Source organism: Drosophila takahashii, chromosome 2L (genome assembly GCF_030179915.1).
Source record: "Drosophila takahashii strain IR98-3 E-12201 chromosome 2L, DtakHiC1v2, whole genome shotgun sequence".
Classification (NCBI taxonomy): Eukaryota; Metazoa; Arthropoda; class Insecta; order Diptera; family Drosophilidae; genus Drosophila; species Drosophila takahashii.
The window spans coordinates 21,222,952-21,239,808 of NC_091678.1; the positions used below are offsets into that span (position 1 = coordinate 21,222,952).

At 38.3% G+C, this 16,857-nt stretch overlaps 3 protein-coding genes across 3 annotated transcripts; 1 reads left to right on the plus strand and 2 right to left on the minus strand.

Annotated features, from left to right (window-relative positions):
* Positions 1 to 4: 4 nt before the first annotated feature.
* LOC108069902 (RUS family member 1) lies at positions 5 to 4,973 on the minus strand. The gene is made up of 5 exons (XM_070219146.1): positions 4,712 to 4,973; positions 4,509 to 4,616; positions 1,696 to 2,486; positions 811 to 1,144; positions 5 to 749 (listed from the first exon to the last, which is right to left on the minus strand). Exons 2-5 carry the CDS (start codon positions 4,573 to 4,575, stop codon positions 688 to 690), a joined length of 1,254 nt encoding a protein of 417 aa, XP_070075247.1. The 5' UTR covers positions 4,576 to 4,616; positions 4,712 to 4,973; the 3' UTR covers positions 5 to 687.
* Positions 4,974 to 8,095: 3,122 nt separating this feature from the next.
* Positions 8,096 to 14,242, plus strand: LOC108069895 (protein SERAC1). Its single transcript, XM_017160158.3, has 4 exons — positions 8,096 to 8,481; positions 10,840 to 11,386; positions 11,449 to 12,118; positions 12,914 to 14,242. The coding sequence occupies exons 1-4, from the start codon at positions 8,402 to 8,404 to the stop codon at positions 13,975 to 13,977; spliced, it is 2,361 nt and encodes a 786-aa protein (XP_017015647.2). The 5' UTR covers positions 8,096 to 8,401; the 3' UTR covers positions 13,978 to 14,242.
* A 1,278-nt stretch (positions 14,243 to 15,520) lies between these two features.
* LOC108069881 (protein TIPIN homolog) lies at positions 15,521 to 16,657 on the minus strand. The gene has a single exon (XM_017160140.3). The coding sequence runs from the start codon at positions 16,548 to 16,550 to the stop codon at positions 15,627 to 15,629; it is 924 nt and encodes a 307-aa protein (XP_017015629.2). The 5' UTR covers positions 16,551 to 16,657; the 3' UTR covers positions 15,521 to 15,626.
* Positions 16,658 to 16,857: the final 200 nt, after the last annotated feature.

Sequence of the window (16,857 nt, forward strand, 5' to 3'; positions counted from 1 at the left end):
TAAGTTTTCTTAAAATTCAGTTTATTCATTTGTTTCATTAAAATCATTTGCGTGATGAGACGGTATGCACATAATTCATATTTTGCATTAATTGGAAAGCATTATGGTTAAGCTAAAATGGACGCCAACTTATTTCATAGATATTCGAAGCTAATAACTAACATAATATTGCACATTTAGCATAAAAGAAGCCTAAAACTTTGTACACTTTTTGCCTGTTTTTTTTCTGTAGTTCGTTGTGAGATTTTCATTGGCTATAATCTAAAAAAGTACGGTAGGCTCTCGAAATATCGAGATGCGTACTTACAATAAGTCCTTACAAAATAGATTCTTGTGTTTCCATCCGTTTCCCTTCTAGACCTAGTAGCAGCTAGTAATTGAAATAATGTCGTCCGATAAATTCATGGGTAAATGGGTAAAAGCAGGGGTAAAATATCTTATCAAATATCGGTTACAAACATTACTTTGTGCTAAGGCAGAGTTAGTTGGAAGATGTTCAAGTGCGAACGAGTTTCACAAAGCTAAATCTAGGTAATTATCAATAGCACTTAGTTAATATCAATGTTTTTGCTCTTGCTCTATGGTAGCCATGTGAGATATGTGAGAATGATAATGAAGTCCGAATGAAATCAATTGTTCAGGTCATAGCAAGCAAATCAAATTCAGCAATTAAAGTTCAGAATCGTCCTACACCTTCCAGTCCAAACGGAATTCGTCCACTAATAGCAAATGCTGATGGATAAGCCAACCTGTAGGTAATTGAAACAGTTATTAAATATTAAAATACATATTAAATGAGTTTATTCTTACCCTCCTGCTGCGCCAGCGCCAAGAACTCCTGCCACTTGGTCTGTATGTCCCAGTACTTCTCCTTGATCTGATTCCTATCCTGCAGGTAGGACACTGCAAAGAAGTACGCCTTGAGCACATCCTGCGGTCTCGTTTCAAAGTGCAAATATACGCCCAAGCATTTCTTTGTCTCCGCTATGATAAAGTGCTCGTGGGGATCGAAGGAGGATACTATGTTCTCGATGACGCTGCTGCTCTTGTACTCGTCTATTAAATTTTTTACGCTCAGTCCCAGCTTTATGTTCAGGGAAACGGAAACCGTCTGTCCAACTGTGACCCGTTCCATGGCGTTTACCTGAAAATAATTCCAAATTTACCGATTAATTGTAAATTATATAAAAATCACAAGAAACAAATGAAGTTCCCAGTCAATTTTTACCCAAACGACCCAAGTCAAATGGGTTTCAAGTAGATCAGTTCAAGTTTAGGGTTACCCAAAGAAAATAAAATTTATTTTTAAATAAGACGATGATCACAATTTTCACAGCTCATCGACCCGTCGCGAATTCTTAAGGTCAAGATGGTTATTCATATATAATATTTAAAATTAAAAGATACGATATATCGACATTTGTTTCAACTTCTTCAAATGATACATTTGTAGGATCCACAAAAACATATTTTCTATTGTTCTAAAGACTTCGCGGTTTTTGAAAAATTAATATAGAATATATCATTAGGTTTCTTAGTTAAGTTATGTATGATCCACACAAATAAATCCTCTTGTTCCTAAGAATTCGCGGTCTTTGAAAAATTGGTATAGAATATATCATTAGGTTTCTTTAGTTAAGTTGTGTATGATCCACACAAATGTATCCTCTTAATCCTAATAATAATCCAACTAACCTGCTGCGGACTGAGCATTCTGGACGACCTAAAGAACTCCTCCAAGGCAATCAAATAGCGCGACTCGTTGAAACTCCGCAGGCAAACCGCCCGTACCGCTTTGAGATTAGCGTACAAATGCAGACTGACCACCACGTAGAATATGGTATATAAAACAGCCTGGCTCTTGATCAGCGTGAGGAGATATAGTCCCACAAAGGAGGCCACCAGATTCACGCACGTCTCCTGCGAACTATCCTTTGAGGCCACATCCGCCAGATTGCCCCGCAATGCATGGTGCTGGGTCAAAGCCGATCTCGTAGCTCCTCCGGCCACGCCCACAATCGCCTTTAGCAGGGTGGAGCAGCAGAGGATTTGGGTGCTGAAATGCGGATACTTGGGAAGCACATAGATTTCGATGCCCATGGCCAGATCGTTGAGGAAATCGGCTCGCAGGCGCCATTTCTTTGAGTCCACATCCAGTTGGGAGCCCTGCCACCAGGCAAAGAGAATACGGCCCACATGTCCGCTGCCCTCTTTTAGAATCCAGGTGACTGTGGCGGAATACGCATTGATATTCTCGCTTCCCACGCCGATTCCTTTCAGGATGGCATGCGTGCAAAGGGTTCCACAGATCGTGCTGCAAAATGCCTGGGCCGTGTCCCAGATCTGATAGGCCGCATAATCCTCGCTCACACTATCCGGATAGCCCTTGGGCAGGAAGACCTTCTGCAGCACGCGGAACAGCAGGAACTTCTCCTGGATGACCAGCTTGTCGCCGCGCAGCGGGACCCTCACAATGTTGCTCTGATCTGGAATTTGAGTCGTTATTCAGTTAAAATTTCTTTAATCCTTGCAGAATTTATTTTCTATGTGGTACTATTTACTATTATCTATTATTTATTATCTATTATATACATTTTTATTTGTATTTTTTTTAAGTAAATAAAAACTAGCTATAACAAAAAAAGCCAGAAATTAAACTTTTTTTGAACTTTCACAGGTTGTACCTCCATTAATTGCGACCCGATCACAACGAGTAATAGCTTTTCGGAAAGGTGTATCTATTGCCTTTTAAATAGTTTAAGTTACAAGTTTATTGGTCTAATGGTTTTTAAGATCTGTTAGGTTTTATAAAAAAAGTGCCAAAATCTGGATTTTTGCAAATATCTCCAGAACGGTTCTTTGGGAATTTTTTTAATTTGTTCAGCGTGATTAGCAACTCAAAACTAATCAAAAAAAATTTTGTCTCAATGCTTACTTTTTTTGCTGTAAACTAGTGTTATTTATTACACCAGTTTACAAAAAAAAATCGATGAAATATACCATGAATGAAACCTTTGTTTTTCGGTAAAGAACGTCTTCCTGATTAAGAAAATGGCACTTAAAATTTTTTTTTATGGATAAAATTTTTTTTAAAGTGTAAAAAACGTTTTTGACCCTTTTTTAATTTCTAACTTGAGTTTTGGTTTACCGATTTCAACCATAAATCACTCATTTTACAGGTAATAGAATGCCCTCCAACTTTCTTATACATTGCATTGAGTTCAATTCATTAGTTTGGAAGCTACATTTCGTCAAAGTTGAAAAAGTTAGAAAAAATGCAAAAATGCTGGCATAAATGGCTTCGTTAAAAATACACGCCTAAAAACCCAAATTATTTTTATGACTTATTCTTAAAGATACATTTTTCATTCAACTAACAAGACCATCAACAAAAAAATCATTCAATAGCTCGATTTTATATCAAGTTTTTACGTTGGGAAAAACGGGTATTACAGCCCTGTTAGGTCAGTTAACAGCGGTCAGTTAAACGGCCAAAAAAACACCGTTGTCGCAAGCTTCAAAAATGCATATCAAATTAATTTGCTGGTGGATTCTAATGATCAATAGCTTGTTTCTTTTGTCAAAGCACCTTCTACCAGTAGAAGTTATAAAACTAATTTCGGTTTTTAGGCGTGTATTTTTAACGAAGCCATTTATGCCAGCATTTTTGCTTTTTTTCTAACTTTTTCAACTTTGACGAAATGTAGCTTCCAAACTAATGAATTGAACTCAATGCAATGTATAAGAAAGTTGGAGGGCATTCTATTACCTGTAAAATGAGTGAATTATGGTTGAAATCGGTTAACCACAACTCAAGTTAGAAATTAAAAAAAAGGTCAAAAACGTTTTTTACACTTTAAAAAAAATGTTATCCATAAAAAAAAATTTTAAGTGCCATTTTCTTAATCAGGAAGACGTACTTTACCGAAAAACAAAGGTTTCATGGTATATTTCATCGATTTTTTTTTGTAAACTGGTGTTATCTATATATTACTATTTACAATATTCTATTTTATTGTAAAACATGTTTTCTCTTATTTTTTATAAGCCTTTTGTAGGAAACTTTTTTTCGTACATAAAATTATGCTTTTTTTTATTTAATTATAGTTTAATCCACTTCAAGAATTGTAAATTATTAAGAATTAACAAAAAGTGAGAGAAATAAAACATAAAATAAGATTCCGATATCAATATTAAAATTATTGATTTGAATTTCTAAGAATGATATTAAAGTTTCTAAAAATGCTAATCATGTTGATAAGACAAATTTCCATGTCTCTCTATAAGAACAGGTAAGGCCAACTAATCAAATTCAACGTGGCAGATTGGCATTTAATGCGGTTATAGGGAGATTAGCTGATACTTACACAATTGGGGTTGAGTTAACTTAAAATTACTTCATTCCTTGAATAGTTATAAACATTTTAATCAAAGTCTACAGCTGCCATAGGAATAAGGGGTCTGCAAAGCTTGGTTTGTTGCCTAGTCGGTTTGATCGATTTGCTCACCTGCTGGCGTCACATAGAGGATTTCTTCACCCTTCCTGCCGTACTGTTCCCGAAAATGGATTTTCATCTTTCCCGTGCGTTTTTCTTTGCGGTGGTGTAGTGTGTTGTCTGGAAATTAAGTTTTATTGCCTTTCCGGGGCTGGCTGGCGTTTTCCCTCCAAGCTGCTTTTAGGGGGCTCCAGCAGCAAAACACCACCACCCACCTGGCACCACCCACCGCTTTTTATTTATGTCCGACGTCGGGCTGTCTGTCTCAAGCAAGAAATCAGCAAAAATCCATCGGATTATCCGCTACGGCAACTAAACTCGAAACAATCAACGAACGCGGCGCTGCGAATCAAACTCTAGAACATTTTACAAGCAAGCTGATGGGGCTGCCTTCAATTAAATACTAGCAACTAATTGTGGTTCAAAATAAATATACCCGAAAAAGAACTTCTCCCCACGCCAATGATTTTCCGCACTCCCTCCCCTTTGTTATCAGTCAGCTGTGAGCGGGCGCGCTTCGTTGTGAGTGCCAAAAGTTGAATGGTGTTCTAAAAACTCTGCGAAATGGTCACTCTTAAAATTTAAAAATTTTTACAAAAATAAACCGATTTATTTATGGTTAGTCTAGGGAGAAACATGGCCAAAAAAGCCAGCATTTGTTAGGGCATATTTTTAGTCACAAGTTTTCATTTCAGATATTTTAAGTGTTGAAAGTGCGATGGTCATGGTCTCCCTTATTTTCTTATCACTCATTGGGTTTTCTCTTAATAGCCAACGTCTCTTCATCTTAATCTTAAAAGAAGCTGTGCCATTGTCTGATCAGCTAATTGGGTTCTCCCATTGCTGGCCCGTGCTGATTTTGGGGACGACGACGACCACAGCTATCAGAAAGTATTCTCAAGGCAAATCGTTCGGTTATTTTCCATTAGCGAAATGGTTCCTTTAAATATACTGATCTTTTTGATCATATTCTTGCTGAACCTGGCTCAGCTTTTTGCCCGGCCTTCATCGGGTATGTACATATATATTTGTTAATGTATATAGTTGTATATAGTTGATTCAGGAAGAAATAATAGCTAGGTATAACTTTAAAGACGAATGTATTTTAATTTTAATTTGTCTGTGTTCTGTATTTATGTAAGTACGCTTCAAACGGTACCAATATCATCCCAATCGAACCGCGTATTCAAAAGTATATTTTTTGTAAGCTTTTGAGGCAATAAAAAAAACCAAATAGCTTTTGTTCGTTTTCACGAAATTTACAAAAGTCCAATGGCATGCGACAAACACAGTAGGTATTTTTTTCGACCACCAGGTCAAAATTTTTGGTTTTTAAAAACATTTTTTGACAATCGTAGCTAATTCGAAATCGTAGCGAAACTAAATCGATAGCGCATTTGAAAAAGACTCGCCCAAGTTTGGTTATAAACATTTATTCATATTTCAGCCTGAGGATACATGAATTTAATTTTATAATTTCATTTTAAGGTGGAAATGGCGTCGACTGGCATCAATGCCCATATTGTCGCGGCTAACAACCAAAGATGATGATTTATCGGGCTGTAATTCCTATCGCTGCCTTAACAGAACCCTTTTACTTCAAAATCAATACCTTGTTCTGTAAAATATGAACTTTATTGAATCATAATAAATGTAAAAAGCGATAGAAAAGTTCAAAGAAAAGTCAAGAGTTGTTTTAATATTTAAAAAAATAACTGGATATTCGATGATTCAAAACAAAACCCCAATTTTAATAAAGCACATAAATTACACTAGCTTACAAAATAATAGTTTTAATGTGCTCCCCAGCAATTGATGGCAAATTCTGTTAGTGTTAGACCCCTATAGCACGAGTATACCACTAATTTTTTTTTCGATGGCACAGTTTTTATACCCTTGCAGAGGGTATTATGATTTCAGTCAGAAGTTTGCAACGCAGTGAAGGAGACGTTTCCGACCCCATAAAGTATATATATTCTTGATCAGCATCACAAGACGAGTCGATCTAGCCATGTCCGTCTGTCCGTCTGTCCGTCTGTCTGTTTCTACGCAAACTAGTCTCTCAGTTTTTGAGCTATCGGGATGAAACTTTCCCAAAAGTCTTCTTTCTATTGCAGGTAGTATATATGTCGGAGCCGACCGGATCGGACAACTATATCTTATAGCTCCCATAGGAACAATCGGAAAAAAAAACTTTAAAAAATTCTAGCTTCGGTGTTTTTTGAAATATTACCTTCTACTTTTGGGGATGTTATTTTTTAAATATATCTGAATTTTGAATTAATTATTTAAAAAATCGGACTACTATATCATATAGCTGCCATAGGAACGATCGGAAAATTAATGGAAAAGTAATAGGAAATAAATTCTAGCTTCTTTGGTTTTTATTGTATTATCTTCTACTCTAGGATATGACTCTTTTTAAATATTTCCGAATTTCAATTTTAATTTAATCAAAATCGGACGACTATATCATATAGCTGCCATAGGAACGATCGGAAAATTAATGGAAAAGTAATAGGAAATAAATTCTAGCTTCTTTGGTTTTTATTGTATTATCTTCTACTCTAGGATATGACTTTTTTTAAATATTTTCGAATTTCAATTTTAATTTGATCAAAATCGGACGACTATATCATATAGCTGCCATAGGAACGATCGGAAAATTAATGAGAAATATTAGAAAATTGAACATTTTTGCGATTTGTTTATTAATAGGAATGATCTGCAAGGGTATATAAGCTTCGGCTGGCCGAAGCTAGCTTCCTTTCTTGTTTTTTTAAAGTTTGAAATATTAAATTTCTGACTTTTTTCGAATTTCTTCTTTTATCTCGGCAGATGTCATCCCGATTGGGCCAGTTTTCGTTTTATTTTAAAGTCAATAGATCAGAGCTTGACTTTGCCATACAGATCAATATGATTAGATAAGTAATGGCAGCGCAGCAGGAAATATCTGATTTAGCTATTTTTTGAGCCTAATGCCATCACCACTTATTTTTGTTTACATATCGCCGCCTGCGATAAAACTTAAATTTTAACTCTGTCGACTGAAACAAGTTGAAAAATTCGAACTTTAAAAATCCACCATAAATCCAATTTTCCATGGATTTAGGCCACATCTGGCTTGTTTTATTTGGTAGGATGTAAACTTTAGGTTTGTACCCATTTTGATTTTTCAAAGGATTTATTTCGAGTTTTTACGATATATAAAAAACACATTTTTCATCTTTGTCAAGCTTCTGCGCTCTCTTTACTTATCCAATCATATAATTCGAAAAAGTCCGAAATTTAACATTTCAACCTTTAAAAAATCATAAAAAAAAAAACTGTGCCATCGAAAAAAAAATTAGTGCTATTTTCGTGATCTAGGGGTCCAAAACTAACAGAATTTGCCATCAATTGCTGGGGAGCATTTCGGCTGTAAACTAGTGTTATTTACTCCTATCCAGAATTCCTTAATATTCAGGCCCTCCACAAATAATTTCCTCACCCACCCATGAATTTCCACCCACTCCCCTTCCGTTTTCAATCAGCTGTGTGCGTTTCGCTGCGAACGGCTTCAGCTGAGCGGGAATTGGGTCACACTGCGCAAACGGTCTCACCAACGGAGAAGTTTATAAAAACGAGCGTCCCGAAAGGTTCGCCAGCAATAACAGCTCAGCAGACCAAACAAAAGCAAACCACAAACTATAAACAGACCCAAGTGACAGCTATAAAGCTAAACAACAATCGCCCCAGTGATACAACTTGTTAGGGGCCAGTGAGTGTGATACAACCGTCTAAATTTAAAGTGTGAGAAACTGAGCAAACTTTTGGCAGCCGATTGAAAGACAAATTCCCGTTAGTGTGTGCCGAGTGCTACGCGAAAAACAAAGGAACACCAAACAGCCATCAGAAATCAGGCAATGTCATTGGAGGATCTCAAGTCCAAGTTGCGCCGTCATCCCAAGCTAGTGGGCCTTGGAGGAGTGGGCCTCCTTACTGCGTAAGTAAACCCAAATCACGCCATAACAACCCAAGAGAAACCAAAACCATAACAAAGTTTCTGGAGCAGCTGCTACAGGTCTCAAACATACAGAAAAAACGGATCGAATTATGTTAAATCTTGATATAGTATTCCCTTGCACCATTGCTAATAATAGCCAGTGACCCATTTATTTTTTCATTATTTCATTCTTAGAAAATATAACTTTTAAATGTTTTACATTAAAAATTTAATTTTTAAAAATTCGCATAAAATAAAATATTATATATCAACTTTTTCTTTCTATGCAACAACAAAGAAAAACTAAAAAAAAACAACTTTCAGTGACTCACTTACAATTTTTACATAGCTTACTGTGATTTAGGGGGCTCGGCCGCACACGTTTTCTTTATTTTGTTGTTGTCTTATTTTATATGGCGCCACATGGCTCTCTAAATAAGTCGTACGATCTAGATATACTATATGCATATATCGAGAAAAACAAAACAACAACAACAGATCTTGTTTTCCGCATTCCCTATACTAAACAGGCGTTGTCGGCACATGTGACGTCATTTGTTTACAACAAATTACGCGATGAATAATCAGGCTATAAGCTGAAATTCGTAAATGGAAAACTGTTAGCAAACAAAGGGTTTTTGGTGGTGTGACTTAAAGTACAAAAATTGATAAGAACTATAAGATTATTATAGAAGGTTTTAAGAAATTATTAATAACAATAAAAGTTTAAAATATTCAGTTGATTAGAAAAATTATATTTACCCTTAAAGAAACTTTAGATCTATACTTTAATTGTATAATTAATAAAATGCTTGATGGTTATTGGCTAATTATACATTTTACACCAAAATCCTTAAGATTCTTTCAAAAAAGAATTATGTTAAATTAAAAAATAAAATTAAAATAATTGATTGATAGAAGAAAAAAACATCCCAAGGAGAACTATAATTTTTGTAAGTTCACTTTTGATTAGAGTATTTCCATGGTCTTTAAATAACCCATATTGCTTGACTCTTTTATTTTCTCAGCAAAACACGATCAAAACAAAACGTACGATTTTGTAAAAGTGAGATAGCAAGCTGGCCAAGTTTTTTCTTGTTTTTGTTTTTGCCTCTGCTTCTTATTCAGCGTGTGCGTGAACAGCTGTTCAAGGCCTCCCCCCCAAAAAAAAGAAGCAGTGAAAAAAAAAACGGTTGCCAAAACTATCATGGCGCCATAATAGTGCGCAGTTTAAAATTATTTGCAAGTACCCCCCGCGAGCTTATAGTTCTTCTTATCACAAGTGATAATTTCGTTTTTGTTGTTTGTTTGGGAATTTTGCCACTGTGGCGCGTGTTTTCGACTTTTGGGAAATGGGGATAATGAAATAGTTGTTTTTGCAATCGGAGGTGACGCGCCCACTTTTTAAAAATAAACAAACTAGTCTTCGGTTTCGTTGTTGTTGTTTATCTCACGTTTATCTCAATAACAAATAGTTGGCAGCGATAGGTGTTGTTGTTAAGGTGTTGTTAAGGTCAATTAAACAGAAAAGAGAAGAACAGCAAGTGGTATAAAACGGAAGTTAAGATTGATAAGAATTTAAAAGCGCTTTAAACTAAAGGGGATTAACCACATTTTAGTACGAACTTCTTCAACTTTTAGGATAGAGATTGATTAGTTTAAAACGCAAAAATATTTATGCAGAAAAGAGAACAATATCAAGTGGCATAAAACGGAAGTTAGGATTGATAAGAATTAAAAGGCTCTTTAAAGTTTAAACTAATAAAATTCTAGCATAAACTTTCTTTAACGTCTGGGATAGAGGTCAATAAACTACACAAAAAAAGCACGTTCCCGTAAAATTGATATGGTCATGTAAATTTAAGGTCATGCAAAACCCATATCGTTTTTACATGAAATACTCTTTTCGATCAGGTCAAATTTACCTGGCCTCATATCAAATTAAAATTAATCTTAAATAATAATTATTAGTTTAAAAAACTTAAATATTTTGAAGCGCACTTTAAGTACGGACAACATGCTAAATAAAATTGTAAACAATAACAAGCTATAAATAATTGTTTGTTTCACTTTTATTGGAAAACAAATTTTTGGCAACTGCAATTGCTATGTGAATAGTATTTTATTAAATAACAAGTGAAATTACAAAACATAAAAAATGGCTAAAACAAACAAGTTTCAGTTTGAAATGAATTTTTAATTTAAATATTTAAAAAAAAAATATTAAAAATTCAAAAATGAATTAAATTTGATGGGATGAAATGGTGAAAATTATCTTAAAATACTTTAAAATCAATCGAAATCACTTATTTATCAAGTATTTATATTAACACACAAATCAATTATTTCCAATTGCAGTGCTGGTTTTTTGCTGTACGAGTCGCCGCAGGTTCGCCGCTTCCTCGCCCAGTATGTGGACAAGAAATCGCCGGAGCCGGACAAACGTCGTGCCGAGTACATCTACATCAAGTACCACATCTACCGCGAGTCCATGCGCAAGCTGAAGCAGAAGGAGGAGGACGAGAAGAAGTGGATCAGCGTGATCATCAATCCGATTGGCAAATGGTGGAAGGCGGCCAAGCACTCGGTGGCCTGGCGGCTGCTCAATATCGCCCAAACGGGAAGCCAGCCGGAGCGCCTAAAGGCGGTGCAACAGCTCATCTGCATGGATCACTTAAAGGACTGGGATTTCCGGCATCTGGCACAGATCTGCGATGCCCGCACCGCCGTCTCGTTGGCCCGCTGCAATGCCGACACACGTTGGTTCATGCCCGTCCACCGACGCGGCTGCATCAAGAATCCCAAGATGCTGCTCTCCGAGCTCCACGTTATGTTGGCTCGCCTGCGTCCCATGTCCTGCGTTGATCACTTCTTTAGCAAATACTTTCCCGAACAAGATCCCATTGTAAGTTTACTTTGTCTAATTAATTTTTCATTCAACTAAAATCTTGCTGTTGTTTTTTACAGGAGGACATCCACGAATACTTGACCCAGGAGCAGACCATTGTTCTTTCCACAGCCGACACGGATTTACTCAAGGAAATCATCTCTTTCCTGCACCACATCACCAAGGATCCCGAGGCCTCGGCCAGGCTCATCAGAGACGGAGGTCTGGTGCATCTCATGGAGCTGCGAAAGATTTTCAGCGATGACAACGAGACTCTATCGACGCTCTGCAAGGTTTTGGCCAATATGTCCCTAGTTCCCGATGCCGTGGAGCATTTCTTTTCGTCCGGCTGGGTGGGAGCCCTCGCCGAGTGGCAACAGTGCCCCGATCTGCGTCTCCAGGTGATCTCAGCCAAGACGATGGCCAATCTGGATCACGACGATCCGAATCAGTGCACATATCCACCGAATGTCTATCCGCTGCATCCACGAGTTCGCACCCGCAGGAAACCAAAGGCTGATATTGTTTTCGTTCACGGATTGCTTGGCGGGGTTTTCATCACCTGGCGGCAGCGGGATCGAAAGCCCACGGAGCTGGGCCTCTACGGGAAAAATGCCTTCTATACCAGTGAAACGGATGATGTGTTCCTGGTGGGCGAGCAGAAGAGAGTTAATGGCGGCAAGCAAAAGAAGGAACAGGGCGAAGCCTCCAAAAATGGCAATGCTATTCCCAAGACGGAAGCAATCAAAGGTAAATGATTATAAAAACTAGACCTCGGACTTTGCATATTTGTAGATTTTTACCAAAATTTCTAGGTAGGTGTCATATTTTTTAAAGGTAATAAATTCGGATGCATATCGGAAATATGCAAAATATAAGCATAAAATATATCCGAAATGCTGGAGGCTCTAATTTTTAACCTTTAGTAAACACGGCGAGCAATTTAAATGAGCAGTTTGGCCGATAGGGCCAAAAACTATTCTGCCCCTTTTACTATTTTTGCCCCCTTCTCGCCTACTCGTTGGAAATATAAATAGGAGTTTCCTTAAATTTGGGAAAAAATTAGATATCTCAGAAATGTCGAAAAGGAACAAACAATTTTCAATCTTAAATATATAAATATTTTATTTTATATTTTTCATATTTTATGCATATGCATTTTATGCAAATATGCAAAAAAAATAAAATATGCCATTAATTTCAAACTATATTTTTATTGAAACGAACTTTGGTGTTTTTTTCCTATAAAAATATGCAAATATGCAAAATTCGAGGTCTTTTGATAGTAATAACTAGACATCGGATTTTAGGTGAAATCGTTTTTTTTAAATATGATTTAAAGGCACATTTGATTGGTTAAAATTTTTTTTACAAAAACCTCAATGAGTTTGGCCTAAATCTAATTATAACTTAATAAATAAAATTTGTAACTAATCAAATGTGGCTTTAAATCGTATTTAAAGAAAAACGATTTCACCTAAAATCCGATATCTGGTAATAACTCTAGTTTCTCCTCAACTAATTCTTTTTCTTCCCCAACTTTAGATCCCGTCTTGAAAGCCAGCAAAAAGGTGGAGGAACAGCGGCTGAACATTAGCGATGCGGCCACCATGGAATTCGTCGAGACCCTGAGAAACGAGGCCGAGTTGGACTCCGATTGGGAGGTGGTTCACCCGGACGTTCCGCTAAATGCCAACGAAGAGTGCGTCGGAAAGTTCAGTGTATGCGGGAGTGAGTGGCGCAACCAGGACACCTGTGAGGAGTACACCAACTGCTGGCCGATGGAATGGCTGCCGGATGATTATCCGGACTCTAGGATTCTCGGCATTGATTACACTTCGGCGGTGACCGAATGGTCGGCCAACTTCACAAAGTACTGCCCGTGTGAAAAGGGACAGGGCCACATTGATGTGAGGGCCAGCACTCTGCTCGACAGGATCTCCGCTTCGGACGTGGGCAACGATCGTCCGATTGTGTGGATAGGACATTCCATGGGCGGCCTGCTGACCAAGCTGATACTGCTCAAATCCCTGGACTCGCAGGAGCCGAAGGTCCAACAGCTGGCCAAGAATACCAAGGGCATTGTATTTCTGGGTACCCCGCATCGCGGTTCACCCATTGCCAAATGGAAGCAGCACATGCAGGTGATACTATCGCCCTCGATTGAGGTCAAGGAAATGGAGGAGAACTCGCCGAAGCTGCTGGAGATGCATCGCCGATTTATGGGCTGCCTGCACACCTTCCTGCGCCATGTGAAGGTCGTTAGTGTGGCAGAGGGATCGCCCACCATGCTGACCACCTTCAAGTTCCCTTTACGCATTGTCACGGAGGAGTCCTCTAAGATAGACTTCGGGGATTTCTATCTGCTGAAGGATGACCATCTGAGTCTCTCCAAACCGATTTACAGGCAATCGTTCCTCTATCAGAGACTATTGCATGTGATTCGCGAGGCCGTGAAGGAGAAATCCGATCCCAAGGATCAGGATGGCCAGTCACAAGTGGCTCCCAATCAAGAGGTTGTGCTTATGAACATCGTGGCTGTTCTGCTGAAGGGAGCCAAGGGTCTCTTTGAATCGCTGCCCAGAGTCGCCCTAAGATTTAGCACTTAGGGTGGGCCCATCATCCCGCTACACACCAGTACCTAAATAGTATCCCGATTAGTCTAAGAAGACTTGCAAAGTATTTGCCCATACAGAGCTGAGCTCACAGTACGGGTTGTTGCTTTTCCCGCACGACGCATCACCATCATGACCAGGTCCTTGTAAATACTCTCGCACTCCATGTAGTTTCTTACACATGAATCCTAACTTATTTCCCTCGGCCTACGACTTAAACGTTTAAATAAATATATACATGTTTTACACTAGCAAGAAAGTCTTTTAATTTTGAGAAAGGATTAAAGTTGGAACTCATACAATGGATTTCGATCCCGAAATGGGCACTTCCAAAAAATTGGAATGAAATGAATTTTAATTTTAATAATGGGCGTTTCTTTTCACTCTTCTTAAGCTCTATTTTGTGTAAATCTTGATTTTGTACCACTTTTAGTTTTTAAGATATCGTTAAAAAACTGCCGTATTCGCTCGGGACAAAAATATAAGTGGATTTCGGAGAAGTTCATTCAACACCAGAAGTTAGCGAATTCTGATGGAATATTTAAATGTGATTTTTTTTAGAATGTTGTCCGAACATGTCGCTGTGTAATGGTTTTAGTTTTCCTCAAAAAGTGTTTGCCTCTATTTTTTTATGCAGTTTCAACCACATTCGCTCGTGACATTTTTTCTTAGCGTTTTGTAAAGTGTATTTCCTAACCTCTATCCCTCAGTTACTGACTGTTTTGCTTTTTTTTTTTTGTTATCAGTTAAAAATCATGTGGAAATATGTTTTATTAAATTTTCAAGGTTTTTGGCTTTGTGGACTTTTTGGTGGAAGTGCCCATATCAGTTATTTTAAGGGGGGAGATACATATAGAACTGCAGTTTTGTCATGTTTTTCGTGATTTTTTTTTACCAATAAGGAATAGTGCTGGGATTTCATAACTTTGCATGTTGATTACATTGTTCTTATATAATTTTAACCAATTTTTTTTTTTTTTTAAATCTTTCAAAATGGCGGCCGTGGGAATTTTTTTGTCAGGCTATATTAAAAAAAAGTAGTATGAAACCAAGTTTATTTTGTTAAGAAATAACGTAGAAACTGTCTGAACCTAACTTACATAAAATATCTGAAAAACTCTGGTTGTGGCACTCTTTCAAAGTCAAAAATATTTTTTTTCAAATTTTTTTTTGTTGTTTTTTCTTAACAAAAAATACTTAACCGTACAAATTTGTACATAAAGTAGGTTCAGACAGTCGGCAATTTCATTACAAACATTTTTGTAAAAGCAGCATGATGATCGAAGCATTACTTTTTGAGATACACGATCCGCAGCTACGGAAAACATGGTTTCGAGAAAAACGCATTCAAAGTAATGAAATATATCTACTGCACAAGGAAGGTGGGTGGCGTCATCCTGGTATAAGTTCCAAAATAGTTCGAATTTCTTCGTTAAAAATTCATAACAAAAAAAATGGAATTTTTTTTTTGTCTATATGTATCTCTCCCCTTAAAGAAGAATTACGCCAAACCTGTAAAAAAAATGCAGTTTCCAAATTTGCTTATAGAATAGATGTATTTTAAAGTATTACCCTTGTAAAAAACAACATTCTTAAAATTCTTAACATAATAAATATTTTTTCGGCGCACAAGTTTCATTGCTTTAGCTAGCATTCTGAGCCTCCTGCTGCTGTTTGGCCTTCAGTCGCTCCTGGGCCAATCTCCGGTTTTCGGCAATCCTGGCCATCTGCTCGTTGGACAATTTTTTGGCCGCCGGCGTTGGAGGCTGTGAGGGAGGCAGCGGCTGGCCATAGTCACTCATGTCAAGCGCAGCAATCGGAGCTCCATTTCGATCGAACGTTGGAGCTCCATTTCGGTCGAAGGTGGGAGCATTTACCGCCGAGTATGGCGTGGACATCACCGCATTGCCACGTGAAAACGAGGGAGTAACCAGCGTACTGTTGCTCGAGGCAGTGGACATTTTCCTCTGATGCGGCGTGCGTGGCGCCAGTCTGGACATGGCAATCTGTTCGCCCAGCAGGGCATCAAACTCATCGAAGGGCTCATCGCCAGCTCCGTCCTGCTGATCATCTTGTCCCTCCTCCATCAGCTCCGCCTCGTGGGCCCGGATCTCCTCCAGCTGCCCGAGACGATAGCGCGCCATGTGCACCTGCAGCGGCTTCTTCTTGCCCAGCCGCTCTATGTTGTTGAGCACATCGTCGAAGGTGTATGTGGGATACATCCGATGACCCCAGTGCTGCAGGCGACGCAACACCTCGTCCAGATCGGTTTTTTCGTGCCCCTTTCCCTTGAATTTTATGTCCTTGAAGTAGCCCTCGATGGTCTGGATTCCCCGGGGACCGCGAAGGGTTTCCACTGTAAGCCGGGGACGCGGATTCCTCACCGCCCGCTTCTTGGGCTCCACTTTCTGGGCATCTTGGCTACCCGGCTCTCCGTCTCCGGCATATTCCTCATCGTCTGCGAACAGTTTCTCGTCTTCGCCATCGCTGGGCAACTGATCCGGGTCCCTTGGGATATTGTCATTGAACAGGTCATCCACGCCATCGTCGCCGAACAGGGACGCCATAAAGGACTTAGTTGTAAATCAAGGGGCAGTCAAAACTAAACCACAACAAAGAAATCTAACAAAATTTTGCCGCCATTTTCTTCTTCTTCACCGTCTGGCATTCACAGGCAACGCTTGCATAAGTTACAGGGCTGCCAACTGAATGGCTCTTTGTTCTTTTAGTTTTCCCATTACATAACTATTTGTGTAATTTAAGAGATTATTTCGTTTAGTTTGGACTAATTTTCATGAGTGGGTGGCGTATAAATGGTTTTATACAAGCACCCGGCTTTTGCATTGGTGGCAAGCAGCCAATAGAGATGGGAGC

Bases quoted from the DNA above. Each gene is read 5' to 3' on its own strand.
- LOC108069881 (XM_017160140.3), bottom strand. From the start codon at position 16,550: ATGGCGTCCCTGTTCGGCGACGATGGCGTGGATGACCTGTTCAATGAC.
- LOC108069902 (XM_070219146.1), bottom strand. From the start codon at position 4,575: ATGAAAATCCATTTTCGGGAACAGTACGGCAGGAAGGGTGAAGAAATC. The intron at 2,487-4,508 runs GTGAGCAAATCG...CTCAAATTCCAG, and splicing joins CCTCTATGTGACGCCAGCAG to ATCAGAGCAACATTGTGAGG. The intron at 750-810 runs GTAAGAATAAAC...AATTACCTACAG, and splicing joins GGCGCTGGCGCAGCAGGAGG to GTTGGCTTATCCATCAGCAT.
- LOC108069895 (XM_017160158.3), top strand. From the start codon at position 8,402: ATGTCATTGGAGGATCTCAAGTCCAAGTTGCGCCGTCATCCCAAGCTA. The intron at 8,482-10,839 runs GTAAGTAAACCC...TTCCAATTGCAG, and splicing joins GGAGTGGGCCTCCTTACTGC to TGCTGGTTTTTTGCTGTACG. The intron at 12,119-12,913 runs GTAAATGATTAT...CCCCAACTTTAG, and splicing joins CAAGACGGAAGCAATCAAAG to ATCCCGTCTTGAAAGCCAGC.